General features: G+C 35.6%; 1 protein-coding gene across 6 annotated transcripts in view; it reads right to left on the bottom strand.

Moving 5' to 3' along the window:
- NOX4 (NADPH oxidase 4) overlaps positions 1-27,264 on the bottom strand; it is a 166,962-nt gene that overhangs the window by 48,216 nt on the left and 91,482 nt on the right. For all 6 annotated transcript variants that reach the window (XM_058687522.1, XM_058687523.1, XM_058687520.1 and 3 more), the window contains one exon: positions 3,528-3,609. In XM_058687522.1, the coding sequence (XP_058543505.1) occupies positions 3,528-3,609 (82 nt within the window). The remainder of the gene's footprint in view (positions 1-3,527; positions 3,610-27,264) is intronic.

Below are 27,264 nucleotides of genomic sequence, written 5' to 3'. Positions count from 1 at the left end.
CTTCAAAGTTAATGACAGTGACACCAAAGAAATGAGCAACAAACCTTATGTTTCATTATCTCCATTTCTTTCCTCTAACCTATGAATCAACATTTGTTTTGTACTGGGTATACATTCATTTTCTTCTTTTCATTCTTATGTTTCTTTTTAAAAAAAAAATTAATGTTTATTTTTGAGAAAGAGGGACACAGAGTGCAAGCAGGAGAGGAGCAGAGAGAGAGGGAGACACAGAATCCCAAGCAGGCTTCGGACTCTGAGCTGTCAGCACAGAGCCAGATGCGGGGCTCGAACCCACGAACTGTGAGATCATGACATGAACTGAAGTTGGACGCTTAACTGACTAAGCCACTCAGGCACCCCACATCTGTCTCTAACAATGGTCACACCTATTCATGCTCCAAGAGTTTTCATGATGCAACATCTCCAAATACATCCTGATGAGAATGGATGTGCTGGGCTTTGGCAATGGGTCAAATGGAAGATCACAAATGTAAAAATGTGATGAATGAACAGTATTATATTTTGGAATAATGTTTCAGCAGGGAACATTTTTTTCCCCTAATGGCTTTCCATTAAAACACACACACACACACACACACACACACACACACACACACACACACACACTTCAAGAACTGGTCAGTTCTCTTCTTCACAAATATTTTTTCACTGAATAAAATGTACTCTTTTCCCTATTTCATTATCTGTTAGGTCATCTCTTGATAACAAGATGCTTAAGATTATAGGTACGATATGCTGACTGGAGATCCTACCCTCAATTCAATTACCACCGTCCACTTATCAGCTTTTATTAACCAGGGTAGAGTGTGGATCACTAGAAGGTCAGCTACACTATGCTCTGCCAAAATCACCCTGTAACACTACACGATATAGGGCAACAAGTTACTTCTTAAACAATATTTCAGCTTTTAAAACATGTCTCACTAATAGAGTCTGTATTTAGTGAGTCACTAAAACAAGCAGAAAAGTGAGGGGAAAAAAATCTTAGCGTAAACAGGTATACTGCATTATGAATGAAAGCAACAAATACTAATGGTCTGATTACATTTTCAGCTTTCTGGAAATTTTTGCATGTCACAAAATTACAAATTCCTTAACTTATTTGTTATCTTCAATAACAAATAAATGATATTATATTTGCAAGTGAATACAAATGAGAGACTAAATGAGGATATTTAAAACCATGAATAATTCAAAAATAGTTTAAATTAGGTCTAGACATACACAAATCCCTGCCCACTTATATTTACTGAATGGCCCTTAGCACAATGGTCTCTTCTACCCCAGCATTCTTTACATGGGCATTACTACATGCCCAGAGTTTTTGTTCCTATGCTCTATTCTGGACCAATTTAACACTCCTCAGGCACAGCACAAATAGAATTCTATTATCCTTTCTCTGTTCTCAGCACCTCCTAAAATTCCACTGCCAAACTAGACATTATATGGGCAATGGGAGGATGCAGATCCTTAATATTCTATCACTTGAATAAACTAACTGTATTTAATCCAGAATTTTTTCATAAATGTTATTCAGACCCAGAAACCTTTAATTAGCATGCTTTCATTTGATAGTTCAGAAAACTGAAACTCATAAAGCTGTTAAGTGATCACCAAAGCAGTGCCTCACATCAGCAATAGTTTAGAAATATTAAATAAATAGTACTTCCCTAAATATTAGTAAGGGCAGGTTAACAGAAGTATCCTGTTATAAGATCAATGAACGATCTATTTCCCTAAGGTGTTTGGAAACATGCAATTCTAGTTAATTCTATATGTAATTTTAAACGAATAACACTTGCAGCTAGAATGAAGTATGTGTCAAGTTGAGTTCTAAGTATTTTTTCATTTATTAATTTATTCAATCTTCATAACACCCCTAAGTGGTAAGTATTATTATCTCACACCTTCCACACAGGTGGATCTGAGGCACAGAGGGTTAGGTGACCCAAGTCACAAAGTCAGCTGGTAAGACAGTCTGCTTCAGAGTCTGTACTCTTAATCACCACGACATGGGGTATGTGGCATCAGTGGATGACTTTTATTCTTCCAGTCCACAGATGCAAACAAAACAAAATGAAACAAAACAAAACAAGTTTACCCTAAGGATTAGACACTGACAAAGGATCACCACATGGCATCTCTGTTAAATATTAGCATGAATCACATCACTATCAGAAAAGTAATCTAAGAGCAAAAAAGATACATGTAAGAACATACAGCTAAGGAAACTTAGGGAAATAGCTGCAAACAGATTACCAACAGAGAAATGACTGTGATTCCCCTCTTCAAGCAAAAGTATCAGGCGGACAGTAAGCCTAAGAGGCAGAAGAACAGGCATCAGTGGCCTCTAAACAGCAGCTGGAGACAAAAACACTGACAGACATGTGTCAATTCCTTCGGGTTCCTCTGTGCTCCCTGTCAATACGTATATGAAACACCATGTATGCATGGAAGGCTGTCCAGGCTTTTTGTCTGTCCCTGAGGAGGAACCCCATCAGGGGACTAGAAGATTATTACTTAAGATTAAATCTGGATTAATATCAAAGACAAAGAACAGGTAATTTGGATTCTGTATTTAATTTTGTTATCAGAGTTAAAGAAATACTATCAAAGCTAAGTATTAGAGGAAAAAATTATTCTAGAAAGTGAAATTCAGTGGATACTTGAAAACACTGCCAAACAAAAGAATGAGTCATTTATCATATTGATTAGCTTTGATGAAGTATATATAAATCAAGCTCTAATTCTTTAACTTGGTGAGCTTCCTTTTCTATATCAGATACCAGATTATTCACTCTCCAGCTTGTTGTATGGTAGCTAGTAAATACAATAAGACATTCATGAAGTAGAAGGTGCACCAAACTTCTACAGGAGGGATCAAGATACTAGCATCCATCAGCTTTTAGGGAAAAGGATGCCTAATAAAAAAAAAAAAAACAAAAAACCTGCTACTTCCTTATTTTCTGGAAAGATGAAGGCATATTCCTTCAACCAATAAGTAACCTCTGGCATCTAAGAGAAGAAAGAGATTCTACTTCCCATAATTATCAAGATAGTAAAGAGGAATATACAGAAATTACTAAAACCATAGCTAACATGTGGGTTATTTGAAAACCACTTATTACAACATGAATGAATCCTTGCATTTAAAGGTTAGAAAACAGGAAACCAGATGAGGGAACACCCACAAAATATCTGTTGCTACTGATACAGATTCAAGCAAAAAGGAGCACGGCCAGGCACCTATAAGAGCAGGTAACTTACAGTCTGCACTCTGCACATGCTCCCAGTCACAGCTGGGCTGTACCACAAGCAAGTCTTTTTTCTCTGACCCAGCTGTGGGTTAAGACATTACAGTACAGGAGATGCCCTACTTAATTAGGTTAGGGTATTCTAGCTTTTTCAGAAATCCTTAGAAAGAAAACATTGTTTTTTACCTCCCAAATCTCTCCCGTCACCACACCCCTCCCCTTCCCAAGATCCACTGAACTCCTAGTGCTTACTTGGGATAATTTCTAGATTGAATGAAGGGTAGAATCTCAGAGTCTTGACTAGATGGAGGAAGTAGTAAGTCTCGAAATCGTTCTGTCAAAAGAAAAATAAACATCAAGTTGTGAAAAAAATCATTCATGGAAATAATGTCAAAATTAAATTATTACCTATTCTTTTAATTTGTCAATTATTTTGACTGCACATCTTTTATTAGAAATGTACCCACCATTTTATGTAGTACTAAAATATGTCTATTTTACTTTAATGACTCTCTTTTTATGATTAAGATATTGCAACAACTACAAATACAAATATAAAAAGTACTCATTAGTGTAGACTAGCAAAATCTTGTAATTGAAAGATTAGAAGAGATATTTATGACCAATAAATATACCTAGAAAATACACAATCCCATTAGTAACCTGGGAAGTGGCAATCAAAACTACATACGGATAGATAGCATTCACATCATGTGGCATTAGATTGACAGAAATTAATCTCACAAGATGAAGTGTTAGAGAGGATGTGGATCAACATAAGCTCATATATTTCTGGTGGGAATGCAAACTGGTACAATAGCTTTGGAAAACAATGTGGGATTATCTTTTAAATTTAACCTCTGCACAACCTAAATGCCTATATTGCCATTCTGATGTATATACTTGCAGAAACGTTCACATAATGTCTTAGGCAGCAAGTAAAAGAACATTCATAGCAGTACTATTCATTACAACATAAAGACAAACCACTCAATTGCCCATCAACAGAAGAACTGACAATCTGTAGCACAGACACACAATGGAATATTAATTGAAGTGAAACAGAATGAATTCAGTTACAAATAAAAGCATAGTAAAATAGTGAGTGGAAAAAATACTAGTAGATTACATACAGAAGAATATCATATATTGAGTTAAAAAAACAACCAATGTATTGTTTACATGTTATATATGAAAAAAAAGCAGCCCAGTAAAGAATAATATACATAAACCAGGATAATGGTTATCTTTTAGAAGGGGTAAGAAGATGAAATAGAAAAGCAAAAGGTAGGTCATAATTGTTAATATTTCATATCTATGAACTACTGCATCATAAATGAATAAATAAATCAATGCAGACCAGGGATAATCCAATGATGACACTGGCCCATGAACCAAAAATTTGATTAATAAAATTCTGTGCTTATGAAGTTCATAATGAAGGAAGGAGGGAAGGGAAAAGAAAGGAGAAAAGAGGGAGAGAAGAAGGTAAGAGAGAGGAGAGAGAGTAAGGAAATGGGAGCAAAAAAAAAAAAGAGAGAAAAGAGGAATGTAAGGAAGGATCTTCAGTTCTACTTTAGAAACAGTTGTACTGCACAGTGATCTGCCTTGCATAAAGTAGTCTATCACTCTGATACTAATCCCGTACTTCCAGAACTAGATACTCATTACCTCTAGTCTCTCCTATGGGAAGGCTTCCTTGATGCCTCCTCTTTTTTTTCTCTCCTCCTACAAAATCTGGAATAGATGGCCCTACTGTGTGTACTCTGAGTATACTCTGTGCTTACACTTACAGAATGTTTCATCCTACATTTCTAATGTTACGTGTAATTGTCTACACACCTCTCCTTCTCCCTCTAGAAGTATAGTGCCACCAGGATACAGAACAGTATCTGATACAGATTAAAATGTTAGGTAAATATTAGTTGAAATGATATTTCCATTTTTATTGCATAAAGAAAACTTCCCCAGTTAATCATAATGCCTTTTAGAAAAGCAAAACTGGTCATCTATCAATCATGAAAAGCAAGGGTACCAGACCTCCAGCCTTGAGAGGGTCACACCATCAGGCTGAGACAGAGTGCAAAGCTGAAACTCCAGTCTGCAGTAAATCCATCTCTAACTGAAGGTGTGCAATTTCCACAAAATACTGAAAATCTGCAGTTGATGACAATCCCCACTTCCCAGTTACTGAAGAGCCAGATGTTAAACATTTGTGAACACAGTGTTTACAAAGTAGGCTGAGAAGCAGGATGTGGATTTTTCTTCATATTTATTGAAACACACTGAACCAGATATTTAATTGGCCTCTATTCTCCTGCTTGTGTTCACCACTCTGACATTCGTACAGTGCACCTGGGGAGGGACTGAGAAAAGAGTCCACAGAAACAAAAAAGCACAATTTATTTTTCTTCTTCAAGTACACTTCCTCTTTGAGTTCATATTTTCAAAAATCAAATTATATTATTGACTTATCTACTGATATTTTTAATGAACAGAATTAATGTTTATTTCAATGATATGACTAGTAAATTCTTCTGATATGACCATTGTCTTTCAGTGCACTTTGCAATTTATTGTAGCATTTCATTAAATGAATGATTTGTAGTGTTTCTCCTTTTCCCTTTCCCCCCTCCATTTATCCCTTTCCCAAAACAGATCTTGAAAAATAAAGCCAAAACCCAACAGCAAACATGAACTTTATACCTCAAGTAAAGAACTGTTCAATCAAACAGCTACATTGAATACGATATATCCTTGGGTGCTAAAAATATAAATAAAAGTTTTACTGAATGATTCTCAAACTGATTTAAATGCAAAGAAAAATCAGAATTCCTAATGTAAACAACCATAACATAAAATAGCTGGAGGTTTTCACACACACACACACACACACACACACACACACATACACACACACACACACAAAATTTGATTGTAAATCTGAAGACAATCTCTAGAGATAACATATTGATAGGATTTAAAACACACACACACACACACAGCAAAAGTAGCATGTAAGAGATTATTTACAAAGCCACCTGAACTATGAAATCTATAATGAATATTCCTACATTCAAAGCATCCTTTAATCTGAATATCATAAATGCAAACAATACCAAGCAAACATGAAGATCCTTCAAGTAGCTATCATGAATGTCAAAAAAAGTTCACATATACACAAATAGAAAATAGCAGCCTAAAACTACATCCTTTTAAAATGTTTTTTATCATTATATTCATAAATTCCAAAATATGACCAACTTTATCCCATAAATGTATGATTGTTCACTTTTTCTTTATGAGAATAAAAGTACACAATAAAAATTATCCTTAGAGGGGCACCTGGGTGGCTCAGTCGGTTGAGTGTCTGACTTTGGCTCAGGTCAGGAAATCATAGTTGGTGAGTTTGAGCCCCGCATTGGGGACTGTGCTGACAGCTCAGAGCCTGGAGCCTGTTTCAGATTCTGTGTCTCCCTCTCTCTGCCCCTTCTCCGCTTATGCTCTGTCTCTCTCTGTCTCTCAAAAATGAATAAACATTAAAAAGAAATTATCCTTAGAAAAATCCAAGTATGTGAAAAATCATTTAGAATTCTTACATTAGTCCTTCTTTACTCTCCTAGATTTCTGCCTATCAACTAATTAATTAGCAACCCATTGTTTATCAGACGCTGGGAAAAAGACCAAAACAGATGGATATTTCCTTTGTTAAGAAGCAAAATTTTTAAAATAATACTTCATTCTCTTGCAGCAAATGTCACACCAGATGAGCTGCTTTCTCAGGAGGCCCAAAGTCTATTTCTTAAGAAAATGACAGTTATGCAAACACTGGATCTCAGTCCTTCTATGAAGCTCTTAGAATAATTTCACTAAAGCCAATGAAAAGAACCAGAGGATTTTCTGAAAAATGGTATTTTGATGAGTTGACTAATGATGAAATGATGTCTGAACATGATTTTCTACCAGTCGGAGATATACTTTAATTAACATAAGCTTTTGTAGACTTTCACCCACTCTTCCCTTCTCCCTATCAACAGAATGATCCTGAGGCTATCAGATCTGGAGGGCATACTACACATGATTACACTGATTTGGGCTCTCTAGACAATCAATTGTGAGACAATACACTTAATTATTTAAAATCAAAGATGAGAAAAATAAAATAATCTTTCCAATCCTAACTCAAAATTTTGTACATTTATTGTGACTCAATTCTTTATTTTCCCTTTTGTGAACAACAGCCACTTTGTAATCCTCCCCAAACATAAGATGTAACAAATACAATAAGAATTCCCATAACAACAGGGGTGCCTGGGTGGTTCAGTTGGTTGAGCATCCGACTTCAGCTCAGGTCATGATCTCACAGTCCGTGGGTTGGAGCCCCGCATCAGGCTCTGTGCTGACAGCTCAGAGCCTGGAGCCTGCTTCGGATTCTGTGTCTCCCTCTCTCTCTGCCCCTCCCCTGCTCATGCTCTGTCTCTCTCTGTCTCAAAAATAAAAATAAATACATTAAAAAAATTGAAAAAAAAAAAGAATTCCCATAACAACAAAAGACCAAAATGCAAACTCCTGAGATAAGAAAATAAAATCTCCCTGTCACAATAAAAAAAGAAAAGAAAACAAAAAGAAAAAGAAAAAGAAAAAAGAAAGAAAGAAATTAAAGGCACAAAAGAAAACGAAAACATGATGCCATCCTTCTGTAACGCAAAAGTCCTTTGCATCTAAAGATGTTATCATAGCCACCTAATTGGTATCTTCAATAAGAACCTAAGAAATAGTTGTTGTTTGCTGGAGGAACACTGTCAAAGTTTTACCATTTCCAAATCATGGTTTCTTTCCAGGTAATCCATTGTCCTTACCTTTGTTTCTCCATAGTCTCCACTATGGAAATGAGTATTTTAACTACTTCAAGTATTATGTTATCATGGGCAAGGAAAGAAACTCAAATAAAACATCTCTAAAGAGTGATAATGTTGCTTTAAAAAACCTGGTAAGAATTTACTGATATTTTTATTAATAGATATAAATTTTCTCCCTCTTCTTTTTCTTTTGAGAGAGAGAGAGAAAGAAAGATTATTAAGCAGGCTCCACATTTAGCATGGAGCCAACTCCTGGCCTGATCTCACAAACCTTGAGATCATGACCTGGGCCAAAATCAAGAGTCAGATGCTTAACCTACCAAACTACCCAGATGCCCCTCTCCTCTTTCTTTTAATGCTCATATTACACTTAATTTTCCAGTTTTAATTTTTTTTTTCTTCAAGAAGAATTAAAATAAAATCCTTAAGGGATATTAAAGAGACTTGTTAAAGACTTAATCTTAGTTTTAAAAATAACTAGTATAACCTTTTGGGATGAGCACTGGGTGTTGTATGGAAACCAATTTGACAATAAATTTCGTATTAAGAAAATAAACATAAAAATAACTAGTATAATGTAATGTAGTATCAGAAACCATAAGATAAATGTTACAAGGAAACAGACATCATCCCCATGCTCTTAGTATTCAAGCAAAATCCATAAATGATTACACCATAATATCACTATTATTTTACAAGGAAAACTGAAGATTATCTCATAATACAGGCAGTATTATCAATGAATATGCATTATACAGGGTAGACCAAAGAACAAATCTTCCTTTATAGTTTGCAGTACTTAGAAGCAACAAGTTATATTAGAAAAGATACCAGACTGGTTGTCAGAAAGTCTGAGTCCTCTATCTATTTCTGCCTCTATTCTTAATCCCTTCTCTCAATACACAAATGAGTGAGATGAGTTCAGTGATTTTCAAACCACTTTTCAACTTCAGGTCCCTTAAAGAACATATGCTTCTGGAAGGGAATCTTACAGGGAGATATGAAAGGAATCTTACAGGGAGCTGTCTTGATTTACCTAGGACGGTTCTGGTTATACTTGCTAGCATTCTGCTCAATTTAGTATTCATCTCAGAATCTTATTTTTTAATTAAGTGTTACTAATAAAATATGCTAGGGATGCTGTGGTTGATACAGAGAAGCAACCCCCTCCCCCACATTCTGCTTCAGTGAAGTATCTGTCATCTGGTATTTGCTCCGGGGCTTCCCACCAGTTAGGCTAAGGTTTCGTAGAGTCTGCATGGTGGTTCAAGTTCTTCCTCAACCCAATCCCACATCCTTCCTTTTCCCTTCAGGGACGCTGATCCCTAATAAACATTTTACATTCATAAATTACTTCTCAGACTCAGTTTCTGGTGAGCCCAACCTGCAGCAGATGGCCTTGTTAGACCTCCACTTTGTGCGTAGAGCTTCTGCTATGTTTTCGGCTACCACTGGGTAAGATGCACATGCATGCAGTTAGGTCAGAATAAATCAATTTCTTTCCAGCCCTTTCTAGAAGTAACCTAATTAACACCTTCATTACAAGTACAGATGCCCATTGTGAAAATGAAGTGCTCTCAGACACACATTCCTTGGGACAAATAACACCATTCAGTTGAGCTGATAGTGGAAGAAGTAAGTAAGTACCCTGCAGGCCATGTGGTATACTAGCCTGTTGCACCAGACCCTGTGCTGTAGTCCGTGAGATACACACAGACGTCAAGGTTTCAGGTGATGGTGTCGGTGGGAAATGCAGAAAGCTATAATTTAGGCTGATATGAAAATTATACAGGAACTAGAGTTAAATACTCCACCCTAAATTGTACAGAGCAGCCTGAAAGCTCTTATTTTGTCCTTTATTATGAAGTATAGGAAATCATTTCAACAGTACTAAGCTAAAAAACATAATGATTAATAAAAAAGTAAACACTAAATTTACTGTACTTTTTCAGAAGAGTTGAACGTGCAACTTGAGCAAAGTGTTTGTCAATATCTGCCACCCACCCAGGAGGCCATAACGATTTCATTGAACACATGAAAACAATCAAATCTGTTGACAGTGAATCAGCACCTACTTTACAAGTTACTCATTATTTTATGAAAACTATGCACAAGGATGATAATTTAACACATAAATATGTAGAAGGTCTAGTAGGTGATCAATGTTATGGGGAAAAAAATAGCTTTACAGTAATTGGGATCTATTCAGGTGGCCTGGTCTCTGTGCATAATGGTGAATATAGATTGACAATTCATCAAAAGATACTAGTAAAGCAATTCTAATTTCATATTATTGCTCAAAAACAAATCATTCATACATGGGAAGGTGGGGAGGAGTGAGGAAAGAATATTTTCTAAATGTCCACAAACCTCTTACACCTTCCTTTACACTCCTTCCATGGCTTGTGTAACTTAACATTCTCTATTACAAGGCAGCTTTTATATCCCAGGGGTCTCTAGCTCATATGCTCATAGGGAAAAATAGGTATTTATTTCAATTCACTTTTTCTTTCCTATTTTTCCTCTCTCGTATTCAATTTTCTGTTCTTTCTCTTTTTTTAATGAAAACAAGTCATTTCAATGAAAATTCCTGTTTCTCACTTCTCTATTTTCTACCCACCCCCTTTAACTGTATCATAAAAATGCAATAATAGTTCCAAAGGACATTCTTCTCTTTAGAAAGGGAATTGCAGGTAAGAAAATAAGCTGGCAAAGACCATGTTATGGTTAACGAGGTCTTTAAACACATATCTTTAACAATATTTATACAAACACAAAAGAATTGGGTCTAACTATTGGACTTCAAGAAGAAAACAATGGCATGGATGATGAAGTAAACTTAAGAGAGACAAACAATAAAACATGGGAAATGTTCCTTTCCACCTAAAAGCACAAAACATCATGAGTAAGAAAAATATAATATAAAAGAGGGAGGGAAGGAGATTATATAGACAAGGGTGTCTAACAGTGGCTCAGTATGTTTATTGCAATCATGCATTCTGAAATTGGGGTGGAGTCAGGGACCACTGGGCCTATGGCGATACACACTGGAGTCAAAATTCCATTAAGTTCCCAACAGCCCTGTTAGTGGTCTGCTACAGTAATGTTTTGGTTCCTCAGGATATAGTGTCACCGTAGAGTCAATGTTTAGTTCCTCAAAGGTTGAATGTTCCCCTTTCACCCAGGCACTCACCCTGCCAAATCATAAGATCATTGTACAGTTTAATTTTGACAAATAAAAGGGTTTTTTCTCAAAGGGACCTGACTATCCCTTTATTAAAGGGGTTCAAAATCTATGAACTGGCTCAAGTCTGGAAAGTGGAAGGACTGTACTTTGTAGAGAGATGATTCATGTTATGCCTTTTTTTGCCATAGGTTGCCCATCTATTTGAGTTCTAAGGATGCCATTGTCAGTTAGTCAACACCAAATATCTTACAAATCAATCGAATCAGAACATTGTTTCAGCCGTCTTGAGTTTATAAGTTAAGTGTGGTCTTTTAGCCCCCGCCTCTCAGGACCACATCATCTCCCCACTTCAATAATGGCCTCTCTCACTTATCACTCTTAGCCTAACAAAGAGTCATCATGGGAGTTTTTCAGGGTTCTAGAGTGCCTATCACCAATGAATTTCCCAAAGCCACAGTGAAAAATATCCTTTACGGGACTTAAGGAGTTGATAAGCCATCATACATAATAAATCTTCTCCAGCAGTGCAATTTCCCCAAGGTGCTGGATAACTTCATCTACAATATATGTAAGAAGTCTGTAAACATATACACCAAGAATGAATATATTTAAGGATATGAAATGAAAGAAAAAAAGGCATTAACTTTTATTTTACCTATACCCTGTTTGTATTCTCCATAGTACATACCTAAGAGTAGTATTTTTTAAAAGATAGATGTGTATACCATGATTGTACATACACATGAACATGTCTTCAAGAGTACTTGTCATTCACATTTCCTACATTTTAGTTGTTTTAACACTGTCCACTCCTCTACCTTCTAAGGAAGTCATAAAACCAATGAAGAAACACAATGTGCATGCACACACACACACACACACACACACACACACACACCGGCTGCTTAAAAGAGAAGGTACAAATTTATTTTTCCATAACATTTAGGAAGTACTGTTTAAATATATAAACAAAATATGAATATTTAAAAATTACTTTTTCAGGAAATATTTATTGGTCAGGCACCAAGTTAGGTCCTCAATAAACTTAAGGTCTAGTAATGAGCACATATGTCACCAAAAGACATGTACCCTGCAAATAAATAAGTACTAAATGTATACTCCAAGGGTCCATAAAAACAGATCAACCAACATTGCCTGGATCTGCTGGTAATATGAAGCAAAAGAATCAGGAAGGTTTTATTTAAAAAGTGAAACAAAGACCAAAGAAGAAGTTCTTCTGACCCATGGTGCTAGATGAAGTAAATAATTCTGCTGATATTTTTGTGGTCTACTCTATATCCATAATTTGAAATGGAAGAAAACTTAAAATTGGGAGTGAAACTAATATTTTGAGCAGGAGGAACTTTTATCAATTAAATCATATGTTATTCATTTATTCACCCACTCAACAAACTTTTATTAAGTACCTATTATTGGTCACACATGATGAATACAAAAGATTCTTATTCTCAAGGGCAGCTCTGTTTATCACAGGGAAATGCCAGGACAACAAAAGAATTGCAATTCCATTAGAGCTACTTGAAAAAGGATTTAAAATGTAATTACAAAATTACTTAAAAAGGGAAAGAAGAGCTGTTCTCCTAGGGATTTAAAGAAATTAATGGTTTGTAAAAATTTGATGTTTTATTTTTCTCAAAAAAAAAGAAATATGCACAGTAATCTTAGAAAAACAAATTACTTCAAAAATAGGAACAAAAGGGCACACTTAGAGTGGTACATTCAAACCAACTAGAAACATATAGAGTCTAAGTTTTCCTTTTCTGAAAAGTTTAAATCAAGTGAATGTTCTTTATTACCATGGTAACAGTATTGAATAAAAATAGTTGCTATTTAAAATACTGCTTTCAAAGCAACATCAAAGGCATTCAAATTAATACTATTTTAGGTAAATCAGGAAATCTAGTTGCAGAGCAAAAGTATTTTGATATTAGAGATACAGAAAAATCTGTTGGTAGAATTAAAATGGAAATGGACTGCAATTCTAGAAGAAAAAAGCAATCAGCTAAACCCTCTGATTATTTTAACTACCTTCTCCACAAATATGAAGGCCAATGTCAAAGGAATATAAAAAAACAAAATCTTGGGGTGCCTTGATGGCTCAGTCAGTTAAGCGTCTGACTCTTGCTTTTGGCTCAGGTCATGATCTCACAGTTCGTGAGTTCGAGGCCCACATTGGGCTCTGTGCTGGCAGAGAGGAACCTGCTTGAAGTTCTCTTTCTCTTTCTCTCTCTCCCCCTCCCCACCTTCTTTTAAACATTAAAAAAAAATCATGCTTGTCTTGTACAAGGAACAAAAATTAAAACAAAAAAACAAGCTCACATTAGTAAGTCAGAAGATGAAGACATATAGCACAATGCATATACAACTAGAGCAAATAAGTGAACAAGAACCTTAATAAATGGCAGAAAAAAGAGAAGCATAAAAATCCTGTACTTGACATATATCCTTCCACAAGAGTCCCTTGGGCTTTTCTCAACTATACCAACATTAATCTTTTTTTTATTATTCTTACTTTATGTGGAATTAAATTATCCACATTCTAGAGCTTATTTCTCTGAAAAGAATTATACAGCTTTATACAAGCAATGAGCTGAGAAATGAGACAGCTCCCTCAATGCAGCTTGTTGTAGACGAGGAAGCTAAAAACCAGACAGGCAGACTGACCAACCCAAGGTCACATGGCTAGTGAGAGGCAAAGAGATTAAAGAACAAAGCAAACTCCTCAAAATTCAGTCCAGTGTTCCTTCCGCTGCCTTACTGTTCCTTTCCCTCGTTCTTGGGAGAGAAAATGCTGGTGTATTCCCTTTTCTCTCCTCCTCCCTTTCTTGCTTTCTTCTTAAGAGTTACAAAATGAAGGAAAAAGGCAGCAGTGTCATATACAGTCTGTATATACGTAGACAAGTGGTACTTTTAACATCATAAGGTCTGAAGGTAGTCAGTGCACTATTATATGAAGGTAATTTATTTAGTGGATTCTTTTATTTCCAGAGGAAACATAGTGATAAAAGTATGTTTCTTTAAAACTCATTATTCTGGGTCCTACTTGTTAAACATACTTGTTAAAAAAAAATTCAAAAGCAGCTTTTGAAAGAACTGCAAACAGACTTCTTGGCCTCTTAATACATCAGTGAATCAATGTCTATAACTAGCCTTCTTAAAAAACATAAATTCCCTTCCGTTGCCACAGAGGCTAAACTACAATAAAAATTGACAAGGGAAAAATAAAAGAACAGAGGTTCAGGGGAAAACAAATAAGAGAGGCATTTTTGGATAAACACATTATTGCTACTAAGCTTTCCACAATCCACTTCTTAAGGAAAATGTTATATTTTCATTTGTCACAGCAAATGCACTTTTGTAACAATGTTGGCATTCAACAAAAGAAACACCTCAAAGTGATCAAGACTCAGCTTGATACTAATTCAGTTCCTGCTTTCCGCACAAACTCTGAATACCCACTGGGTACATATTCTATAAGGAACAGGCAATTTTATCCAAGATCCAAAGAAACTGGAGGTTTTCTTTTATGTTTTTATGAAGTTCTAACCTAAAACCCTGGGCTAACAAAATTAATGGCATGCAATATATGGTCTTTTCAAGCTTATAAAAACCAACTACACAGTGAGGGTCTTCTCTTTTCTTAAATACAGGAGCTCCTGGCCAAAGAACAAGCCTATAAAATGGATTAGGGAAGAGCAACAAGCAAATACACGAATCTGCTTCTTTTGTTAGGTTGTTTCATTGGACAAACTTCTGGTTTTCTTTTTACATATGCATTCCCAATGTCAGTATTTTGCATCCTTAACAGCAATAAATATTATCAATAAAAAAACTGTTAACTGATAGAATAACTATAATACTGTATTTTACCTAATGAACATTCATTTGAATACTATTACTATCTTCTATGTTCACATAATTTATCCCTTTTTGAGATTTTTATTAAATTGAAGGGGCTCTTTTATTTTTTTTAACGTTTATTTACTTTTGAGAAAGAGAGAGAATGCAAGCAGAGGAGGGCAGAGAGAAAGGGAGACACAGAATCGGGAGCAGGCTCCAGGCTCAGAGCTGTCAGCACAGAGCTCAATGTGGGGCTCAAGCGCACAAACCATGAGATCATGACCTGGGCTAAAGTCGGAAGCCTAACTGACTGAGCCACCCAGGCAATCCAGAGCTCTTCTTATTTTTAATGTTTATTTGTTTTTGAAAGAGAGAGAGAGACAGAGTGTGAGCAGGTCCAGGCTCTCAGCTGTCAGCACAGAGCCTGATGTGGGGCTCAAATTCACGAGCTGTGAGATCATGACCTGAGCCGAAGTTGGACGCTCAACCTACTGAGCCACCCAGGTGCCCCAGGGAATCTTTATATATTGATCAATACATACATATGATATATGTTTATACCATATATATGTATTGAGGCTCTTTATATATTTATAGATAGATAAAATTTCTGTTCAATTCTATTTTCTGTTTTGATGGAATTTTTATATTTTTACATAGTGTAACCTACTTAGTTTGCTCTGTGTATTCTTCTAGATAGAAAGTCCTTTCATATCCAAAGTTTGCTGATTATTAATTTCTATTTTCTTCTGATTCCTTTACAGATTAACTTTTTTACGTTACAATATTTAATATATTTGGAATTAATTTTGGGTCATCTAAAGTAAAGATTTAATTTTTTTTAAATAGTTAAGTGATAATTTTTTTAGCTATTTACAAACTGATACTTTATATTGATTTATGGACCTTCCTTTATCTATGATACATACTTTCACATAGTTAAGGGCCTGTTTCTAGGATATCTCTTCTCTTTTGTTAAAAGACTTCTTGTCATTTTTGTTCTAGTAACATAGAGATTAAACTAGGTCAACATTATAGGAGGAAGTGTGGTAAATTAGCACAAGCTTTAGCATACAATGAGCCTGAGTTCAAATCTCAACTGATCCACTTAATAGCTTCATGTTTCTAAGTACATCTTTTTAGCCTTATAAATTCTTAGCTTGTTTGTAAAGTTTATTTCACTTTATAGCATTTTTTAATAGGGCCAGTGTTACTTTGTTACTCGAAATGTTCTATAGATTTTTAAATTTATTTTTAATTATTTTCTTCTGATTTTTCAAATAAGCATTAATACTGTTTTTGACTTTGAATTTTGATTTATTTACTCATTTTTATTTTAGAAAGAGAGAGAGTGTGTGCGGGGGAGGGAGGGAGAAGGAGGGAGAGAGGGAGAGAGAGAGAGAGAGAGAGAGAGAATGAATGAATGAATCTGACGTGGAGCCAGACTTGGGAGCTCAATCATGGGAAGGTGACCTGTGCCAAAATCAAGAGTGGAATGCACAATGGACTGAGCCACCCAGGTGCCCCTGAATTTTTATTTTAACTGAAATTATATTAATCCTGTAATTTACCTTGGGGAGAATTAACAGTTTTAAATATTCAGACTTTATAGCTAGAAACAGCATGTCCCTCTGAACTATTCTATCCTTAAAAAAAAAATCCTTCATTTTCTTGATATTGCTTGTTTCTCAATTCTCATTGAAGTTATATCAGTGTTTTTTTCCTCTGTGCATTCTTTTTAGTATGGTAAAAATAATAAATACAAAATTAATGTCTTTGATAGGCTTAGGGAATTTTTTTTGTTAGAGGACTGCTTACAAAGGCTAACTTCTCCAGCTAAATACATAAGCAAACAAATATAATATGTAATCAATACAACTAAAAACCTCTTTTGGAGGGGTGTGTGGGTGGCTCAGTAGGTTATGTGTCCAACTCTTGATTTTGGCTCAGGTCATGATCCCACAGTTTATAAGTTTGAGCCCCATGTTGGGCTCTGTGCTGACAGAGTGGAGCCTCCTTGGGATTCTCTCTCTCCCCCTCTCTCTCTGCTTCTCCCCTGTTCATTCTCTCTCTCTCTGTCTCTCTCTCTCTCTGTCTCTCTCTCTCTCTCTCTCAAAATAAATAAATAAACATTTAAAAAAATTTAACCTCTTTTTGAAAGTTAATGTGGAAAATGTTGCCTTTTGTTCCCACTCTGTAGAAAAAGCAAGAATAAGAAGACTTCTTCATGTAAATAAAGAAAAAGAGAAGAAAAGAGAAAAGCAAAGCAAAGCAAAGAAAAGAAAAGAAAAAAGAAAAAATCCCCATGCTATTGGTTTGGATCTTGGCTCTGATTTTCTTTTCTCCTATGCTCACTGCCAGCCTTGAAAGTCTGCATGGTTGAGTACACTATCTCAACCAGATCAGACACAATATTCAAACTGCCATTGAACAGTCCACCATTCCAGCATCAACAAAAGATTTTTCACTATTACTGTGAAAGTAGAAAGTCAGAGAACTATGTCATAAATGAGAAGGAGTTGGGAGACAAAAGGATGACAAATCACGTGACTATTCCTTAAAGGACAGTCTCACTCTTAAAACACATTTTATTTGTTCTAATTAGAGGCATAGCTTTCTACGAGGTATTGTCACTAAAAATGCTGGAATATGCAAAGTTTTTTACATAGATCTTCTCTTCTTTCCCTTCTTCCCTAATTATGTTGACAGCTGCACCCCAAGACATTTTACTAGTTTCTCAGTACAATGCCAACAAAAAATAAGATCACCTCCTATTTTTAAGCTCTTCATCATACTACATACAGCAGACAGTTTTAACTCTACTGTCTATTTAGTTTGGCACATTTGGGGGGGTTCTCTAGCATTTCATGTCCATTATTTGTCGCCTCCAAATTTTCTAAAAATCTTACTTCACGCAAGGATGTAATTTTACCATTCTATTTACATTTGTTAATGATATCTCACCCTCCTCCTTTGTTAGACTTGAAAAATCATAAGAGCAGTAGCATTTTCACTAGACACTATTCCCCATATTCCCTAACTCAGTTTCCTTTGAATGCACAGAAGATAAGCACCTTCCTTTGGTATTAACATACTTAAAGTCTTTGGTGTGTTCATTTGGAAGACATTTAAGAACCTTATCTGGATTGTTACAATCCATCAAGTTACAATTTTGCCTTAAAAATTATAGTATGTGTAGAGAACAAGAACTACATCCATCTAGAATCCTTTACAAAGTGCTTTGCAAGTGCATCAAACAAACGAATACTTAAAAATGTTCCTCATGATAATGATAATGGCACAAAACTCTTGACTTTTTGGCTTCTTGTAAATTAGCTAATCCAGTAACACTAGACTAACTTGGCAAAATGACATACATGTTCTTGGCTGCCCAGTACATTACTGTCATATTTTTAACATTCTTAAGAAATTATATCAAGTAAACTCCTCACTATTCTTATTTTCTTTCATATTATAGTATAAAATCAAGCAGAAAATAGTAGATAACAGAAAGTCCAAACTTCTCTTAGAGACAAAACAGTTCATACTAAAAACAAAATAATTCATGCAAACAAACCACTTTGCTATAACAACTCTATTTCCAGGTCCAGAAATTATAGAATTTGCTTATATTCAGGAATTAAAAGTCACAATTTTTATTGGCTAGAAAACAAAAATTTTGCATTTTACTCTGTCTTTGAGGTTGTAAAATGACTGCAGTAGAATAAAACTTAATGAGTAGTGAACTCCAGTCATTTACTGAGCGGTCTCAACATATTCTGTGGCATTATAAGTGAGCTGTCATCTACTAAAGAATGACAGCACAGATTTCATGTTCATAAACTGAGAAACCAAAGGGAAAATAATTTATACTCTCTTCTGAGAGCAGATGGGCATTTAAATTATAATATAAATTACTCATTTCCCTGATAGAAAATTTTCCTTGATTTCTAAGGCTATGGAATGTGAAATTTAACCCCAGTTTATATTTATTGAATTATTTATTATATTATGATAGCAAATGCATTATATCAAATGCCATCAAATTAACTAATTGTCCTCAATGATTTCCACATAGACTCACATCAGACCAGAATTAGTGTTCCCTTATACATGTAATATATACATTAAGACATAATATGTTAATCCTCATCCTGACCCAGACTCACCTAGATAAATACACAAGGAATTGCATATGTATTTGCTACTTATCTCCTCCTACGAATCACAGGCCAGACCACACTATAAATTCAGTCACTCTCAGAGATCTGGGAGAATTTAGAAATAGGAAGAATTTAGAAATAAGCCTATTTGCTATATGCTTCTTTTTGCACACTAATTTTCTCAATTTACTGGTCTCTAATATACTCAGTAATTCACCGCAATCTATACCATCCCCAAACTTCTCCCCTGCATTTTCCCAATAAGTTTTATAAAGTTGGCAGTAATCCCATAGTTGTTGTTCTCCCATAGTTATTGTTTGGCCCTATTAAATTGGACACCATAGATCATTCCCTCAATAGAACTTTTTATCTCCTCAGCTTCCTAGACAATATTACAAATCTTCAATTTGGTGTCTTTGCTTCTAACCTGATCTTTCTTCTTTTCAATCTGTATAATACCAGCAAGGTGATCCATATAAAGTGCAAATTTTACTTTAGTTCCTATTTAAAGCCCTTCAAAATTTCACCAACATCTTTAGGGAAAAAAAGACCAAACTTCTCAGCAGTTCCTACAAGCTCCTCCATGACATGGCTTTTGCATACCATCCCAGCTTGGCCTCGCAAATCCATGACATTTTCCTCACATTTCATGATAGTTCACACCTCTGAGCCATTATTCAAGCTATCTCCTTCCCTGGAATAATCTCCTACCCTGGACAAATCCTGTTTACCCTGACACTGCTTGGCCCAGAAAGCCTCCTAAATTCCCCTCCCAGAAGCATCTGTACCCTCCATTTTGGGGGAGTACAGCATTACACTTTGTTTATGTATTTGACTCCTGTCCCTAATAGGTTGGGGGTGTTTGTAAAGCAGGGGATATGCCTGCCTGCCTCCTTGCTTGCTTTTCTCCTTCCTCCCTCTCTTCATTCCTTTTCTTAACAAATAATTACATGTACCATGAACAAGCATTTTAAGAGGCCTTTGAATATAATGGTAAACATAAAAAAAATACAGCCCCCTACCCTAAAAAGGTTTAGTCTACTGGAGGAAACTCACTACACCAATGATAACACTTTGAATATATAGTTATCAACAGAGATAACTGCTCTTAAAGAAAGAAATATAGCATGGGGCGCCTGGGTGGCTCAGTCAGTTAAGCATCTGACTTCCACTCAGGTCATGATCTCGCGGTACCTTAGTTCAAGCCCCACGTCGGGCTCTGGGCTGACAGCTCAGAGATTGGAGCCTGCTTTGGATTCTGTCTCTGCCCCTGCCCCACTCATGCTGTGTCTCACTGTCTCTCAAAAATAAATAAATGTTAAAAAAAAATTTAAGAAGGAAAGAAAAATAGCAGCCTATAACAAACACCTAAAATTGAGGTGTCTAGAATGCTTCTCAGAAGAAGACTCTTGAGCTGTGGTCTAAAGATCCCAGGTACATGTATGGGTAGGGGTGAGCAGGATGCTGAAGAGTACTGTAAACATATGGATCAGGACAGACATGGGGTGGGAGGAAACAAGCAAAATAAAAGGAACCAAAAGGCCAGTGCTGCTATAGTGTAAAGAAGAAGAAACAAATTGAATCAAGATGAGAGGTAGGTCAGGGCCAGAGCAGGGAGCCCTTCTAGGCCACTATGAGGATTTTTTTATCTTTATCCTAGGAACAATGGGAAGCTATTAAAGTGATTGAAGAGAAGTGATTTAATGTGATTCAGGCTTTGAAGTGTCTTTGGCTGCACTGCAGAGAATGAATTGGAGGTGACAGTTGTAGTGAATTCAATCAGAAGTGGACCAACGCTGGTAAAATCCAACACCACCATCTCCCTACCTGCTCAGTAGCTAATCTGAAGACCAGCTATCCTGGGGAAAAAACTCACAATTATTCTAAGTTGTCTCACTTAAATTTTGGACCACATATCTTAGTAGGCCTATTGGCATATCTCAGAAGGGCTACCATGCTTCATTCATCAATTTACTTCCTCCTCCTCAAAATTCAACATATCTTCCCACATCCTCAGTCTCAGTGATAAGCTTACTATTTTTTCACCAAGGAAACAGAAGAAACCAGAAGAGAAATTCCACACTTCCCAATCCAAGCCTACCAATCCATTGGTAGCCATGCTCTGGAACCATCTTCTCTGTCTTCCAATCTGTTATGAAGCATGAACTGCCTAATGCCTTATCTACGGTCAATTCCTCCACTTGCACATTGAAATCCAATTTCTGTGAAATGCATTAAAAGGCCCTTGTGGACTTTGCTCTTTCCCTCTACTTCATTCTCATTACTCATTGTTCCCCAAAGTATGTAAACATATTACAATAGTTCACATTAAATATGTGTGTGTGTGTGTGTGTGTGTGTACCTGTATTTATGTTGTATGTGCTCTCACATCTGCCTTGTCTCTATATCCTCCTTCCTTCAGCTAGTGACTTATTTCTTTATTTCATTTATGTCAAAACTCCTTAGAATTTGTCCAGTAGTGTTTTGCCAAATACTTAACAGGCAAGTCTTTAAAAACATTTCTTAAATCCTTATTTTATGATGTCTGTCAATTTCTGTGGAATAAATACACTGTGGATGATTTTAAAGCTGTCAAACATGACCTCACTTAACAAAGTTGGAAGAGAAGCATTCAATGACCCAATGAACTCATAGCAGCTGCCCCCAACATATCTCTGGATTTGTCTCTATGGACCATCTCTACTTCTCTTGCTATCTCTTGAGCCTACTTCAGACAGACTTCTGTTCCCAATACTTCATTAAAAACACAGCTCCCAGTGTCTTTATTCAGCCCTCACTCTACTCCACTTCTCAGTAGCATTTGTTTCAATTGATCAATGCTTTTTTCTTTCTTTCTTTTCTTTTTCTTTTTCTTTTTCTTTTCTTTTTTTTTTTTTTTTTTTTTTTTTAAATATTGCCCTATTCTGTCCAGGATTCAAACTCTCCCTCTTTCCTCAGAGGCCATTCCTTCTTTGTCACTTTTGCTGGACTCTACATGTTAAAAGTCTCAGGGCTCTGTTATAGTTCTTCTCTATTTATACACGTTTCCTTGTTTTTAAGTTATTTATTTTGAGAGAGAGTGAGAGAGAGCACGCAAGCAGGGGAGGGGCAGTGAGAGAGGGAGAGAGAATCCCAAGTAGGCTCCATGCTGTTGGTACAGAGCCTGATGCAAGGTTTGATCTCACAAACCATAAAGTCAAGACCTGAGCTGAAATCAAGTGTTGGATGGTTAACCAACTGAGCCACCCAGGCTCCCCTCTACACATATTTCTTAAAGTAGTTACTCTTGACAGGACAGTGCCACTTCGTAGGAGTAGTTTTGAGAATTTGGGGAGGTAATTTGGATCTCACAATGATGATCAGTGGTTACTAAAATTTAGAGGGTAGGGATCAGAGACATTAGACATCAGGAATTGTCTCACTTCCTGCATGCTTTTCATATGGCTTGCTAGACATTCACATAAATGAAAAACTCATTTATAATGATAAAAAATGCAAAGGTTTTGTATGACCTAAATATGTGCCAAAACTCCCAAGATTGCAACCACCCTGTACACTGAAGTAATATTGTAAATTATTGTGACTAGAATTTAACCAAAAGAAGTTCACTATTTTGTAAAATCACACCATAAACAGTGCTCATAGTATTTCAGTTGTATTGGGATTCTATATTTAGAAGTGTCTTATTCATGATCATCTTATATGTGGTTTAAGTCACCTATTTCATTATGACTTCTAATATAGTCATGCTTGAAAATTTAAATATGAAATGTAAATAATTTACTATAAATTACTTTATCTTAATAGCTCTTTTATATTAAGGTTAGGACATTATATTGGTTTTTGTAAGTTATTTGTGTACATAATATCTGTAATTGCATTTTAAGAATGTAAAGCAGGCATATAAAATGTACATAAATTCTATAAAAGATATATTAGTGTAATGGTATACAGTGCAAATACATATAATGTCGATATATAATATATACAATGTAAAATATATAAAAATGTACATTAAAATGTATATAAATCTTACATAGATGAGAATTACTACCCAACTTCGTATCTTTAGATCCATGAACATAATAATAATTCTCCAGTTTGGATCTCTACTCTGACCTCCAGACTCACACGTGTAAAGACCTATTCAACATTACTTTTTGAAAGTCTAAGAGGCATCTCAAATTTAAAATGTACAAAACTGAATTTGAATGTCCACTCTTGTGCCTCTGATATGCTGCAATGTTCTTTATCTCAATACACAGAAGCACTGTCCACTTACCTATTGATACTAAATACCTTAAATTGTCTTTGATTCCTAACTCTTGTTACATCCCACCTCCAGTCCCTCAACAACAGCTGTGAGATACCCTCAGAATCCACCCACTCTTCATGACCCAGTCACCATCACCCTACACATACCAGCACCTTCTCTTGTCTAGACAGCGGCAAGAGGTTCTCTCTTAACTCATCTTCTAATTCCCACTCTTGTCTACCCCATCATATTCTCTATACAGCAGCCACAGTTACCATTTTAAAATGTGAGTCAGACCCAAGTCAAAATCCTTCAATGATTTTCTATAACATTTATAATAAAATTGAAGTTTATAAGAGCCTACCATATCCAGTCCATGGGTATTCTCTGATTTTATTTCCTACAACATTCCACTTTTAACTGGTCCTTGAACACAAACATTGGACTGCCTCAGGGTTTTACATGTCCTCTTATCTTCCCCATTATTACTTCTCCAGATTCAGAGTTCTGTTCAAAAAGGCTTTGCTGACCTCCAAATCCAACCAAAACCAAGAATGATTTAAGTGAACTCTTCACGATTTAAGTGAAAGGAATTTAATACAGGGAACTAATGACTTAGGTGAAGGAAGTACTGAAGCTAAATCAAAAACAATGGAGAAATCCAGAAAGTAGAAAGAAGCTACGCTAATGGGACCCTAAGCTACCAGAACCTGTAAACCAGCACCATATGGCAGAAGATAAAAACACTACTGAATCATCTCTAAAATGATGATACATTCCCCACCCCAATAAAAAGTTTGACCTGTTTTCTGCAATGCTCTGAAGCTCCACTTTTTCTTCCTTCTCCCTAAACTCAATCATTTAAAATAAATAAATAAATAACCTTAGCCTGACAACCACTAGGTAGTATGTATTAAAACAAAATGGATGATGATTCAGATTTAGATTTCAAAACCATACCTTTTTTCTCAATCACATAAAAATGCACTGGATGTTATAGGTAAGTGATGAATCACTGGGTTCTACTCCTGAAACCAATACTACACTGTATGTTAACTAACTTGAATTTAAATAAATAAATTTTAAAAACTACAAGGTTTCCTACAGTCTATAGTGTCCAATCCCCTGCTCACTTCTCTGATCTATTTTCTATTAAGCACCCCTTCACTGTCTCTATTCCAGACCTACTGGCTTCCTTGCTGTTCCTTGAATATCCAAACTTATTACCGCCTCAGGGACTTTGTACTTTCTCTTTGCGTACTCTAAATACACTTCTTCCTGAAATCCACTTGACTTATTCCCTCATCTCCTTGCATGTAACTAAACACCCCATCTAAAACAGCACTCCTACCCTCATCATTCTTACTCTCTTACCTTTATTTTTCTTCATAGCATTATCACTATCTAACATATTATACATTGATTTGGTTTTTTGTTTACTGGAGATCTCTACTGACTAGAATATAGTCCTTATAGGTGCAGATACCTTATCTGTGTTGGTCAATTCTGTATCTCCGGACACAGTGCAGTGTCTGGTATCCAGTAGGTGTTTATATTTCAGTATTAGCCAAAGTAACAAATAGTCTAAACGTTATTTTCCACAAATGACTAACCACTGTAATTTGCTAGTCATATCAACAACAAAAAGAGTATTTCTAGTCACTCCTTTGTACAGCAATTGATAATTCATACTTATTTTGGGCTTGAATGAATTGATAATTCGTACTTATTTTGGGCTTGAACTAAAGTTTACACTGTGTGAATATGCACTATGTAAGATCCATGATATTTCATATGTGCAAGTATGATCTGTGCTGTTCAAAAAGGTCAGTTTACTCAAACTTATTTGGAATCTAGTTTTTTGGGTGCATGTTCTCTAAAATAGTATTGGTATTCAATAGGAGTATTTTTAATTTTTTGCTTTTCTTACAGCAATTAAAAGCCATTCACAGATACATATAGTGTAAGGTGGATACCACAGTTGTTCAAAATCCATTCTTTTAATAAAATAAAAACATTATTATAATTCATACAGTCATAATCTGACTTATAAAGAACTCCCCAAATGAAAAAAAAATACTTTTAATACATCACACATATTGTTTTAATCTTTTCATAAACAATCAGCTAGATGAAGTATAAAACATGTCTAGAGAGAATTATCACCTCTTGCTCTGGCCTAATCTTTAACTAAAACTGTAAGGTTACTTGTTCCGTGAGTATCAATGTATTATGTAATCAAGGCAAATTGATGATGTCACATGGCCTTGTTTTCCTACTTTTAGTCTTCAAAGTCAACCATATCTTCTGACTGTAGCAAGATTTTTCAATAGACAATATGGAAATGAATACCCAAGATTCAAGGAAAAGCTGTTCTGTGATACATACAATAAGCCCTCTGTTGCATATTTATCCACTTGTCAATCCATTAATTACTGAATGGAAAAATGGCAAAATTTTCAGATTAATTGGAATGCAGATATTATGTATAAAAAGGTTTTGTAGTAAAACTTAAACCTCTCTAGAGTAAGTTGCTATCTAGGCTATTAAAATACCCAATAGTTTAACATGATCTCAGACATCATTCAATAGTAATGACATCTCATGTAAAAAGTAACAAAACAGAAATAGAATTTAGTGATTCATCACTTACATACACCACCCAGTGTTCATCACTAGTACCTTCCTTAGTGCCCATCACCCATCCTCCACCCACCTTCCTCCATCAAACCTCAATTTGTTTTCTATCTTTAAGAGTCTCTTATGGTTTCTCCCTCCCCCCTCTCTCTCTCCCTTTCTCTCTCTCTTTCTTTTTATCCTTCCCTTCCCCTGTGTTCATCTGTTTTATTTCTTATATTCCACATATGAGTGAAATCACATGGTATTTGTCTTTCTCTGATTGACTTATTTCACTTGGTATAATACATGGATGGAGCTAGACTGTATTAAACTATACTTAAGCCTGATGTTTCACAGTTCCATAGGTCATTACTGCTCAAAGCTCTTTTGATTAATTTCATTGTTTTCCCATTAAATACTATGTTGCATATTTTCTCCATTTTCATTAAGTCTCCAATTCCAAGCTGGCTACCTGTTCTATAGACAAAGAATTTATGCACATTATTATTTTTTTAACTGTATAAGCTCTTTCAACTGTCCTTCCTAAAATATCCCTTTCTTATTACACAATATCTTGTTCTTTACTGATTTTCCAGAAATTAGCCCCCCCTTTCCAATGCTAATTTCCCAAACCTGTGCTTTTAAAACCACTCCTTCGAGTCCTGTACCCATTCCCACCCCTCCCCACTGACTCTTCTCTGTTTTCCAGCCTTAGTCTTTCCTTGATTCTAACCTATCCAACTGGCAAATTATTAAATACTATTTTTTTATGATGCTCCAAATCTTTCAAACGTTCTCTAGCACCTCTAAGTTATTTTAATATCTTGTTAAGGCATTCAAAATCTTTACCAAGCTGACTCTAAATGGATATTCCATAGTATTCCCCAGAACAAAACCTTTGCTTCTGCTAAGCTGATTGACACACCTTTCTCAAATATGGTTTACTCATTACCTTCTCTGATTTTTGACAATGCTGTGAATTTTACTTAAATGACCTACTTCACTTGTGTGATTTTCAAGGTTTGGCTCAAATACTATCTTCTCT

This window comes from Neofelis nebulosa, chromosome 10 (genome assembly GCF_028018385.1).
Source record: "Neofelis nebulosa isolate mNeoNeb1 chromosome 10, mNeoNeb1.pri, whole genome shotgun sequence".
In the NCBI taxonomy this organism is placed as follows: Eukaryota; Metazoa; Chordata; class Mammalia; order Carnivora; family Felidae; genus Neofelis; species Neofelis nebulosa.
Note: the sequence above shows the minus strand (reverse complement) of the source record. Positions and strands in the feature narration are given on the sequence as shown.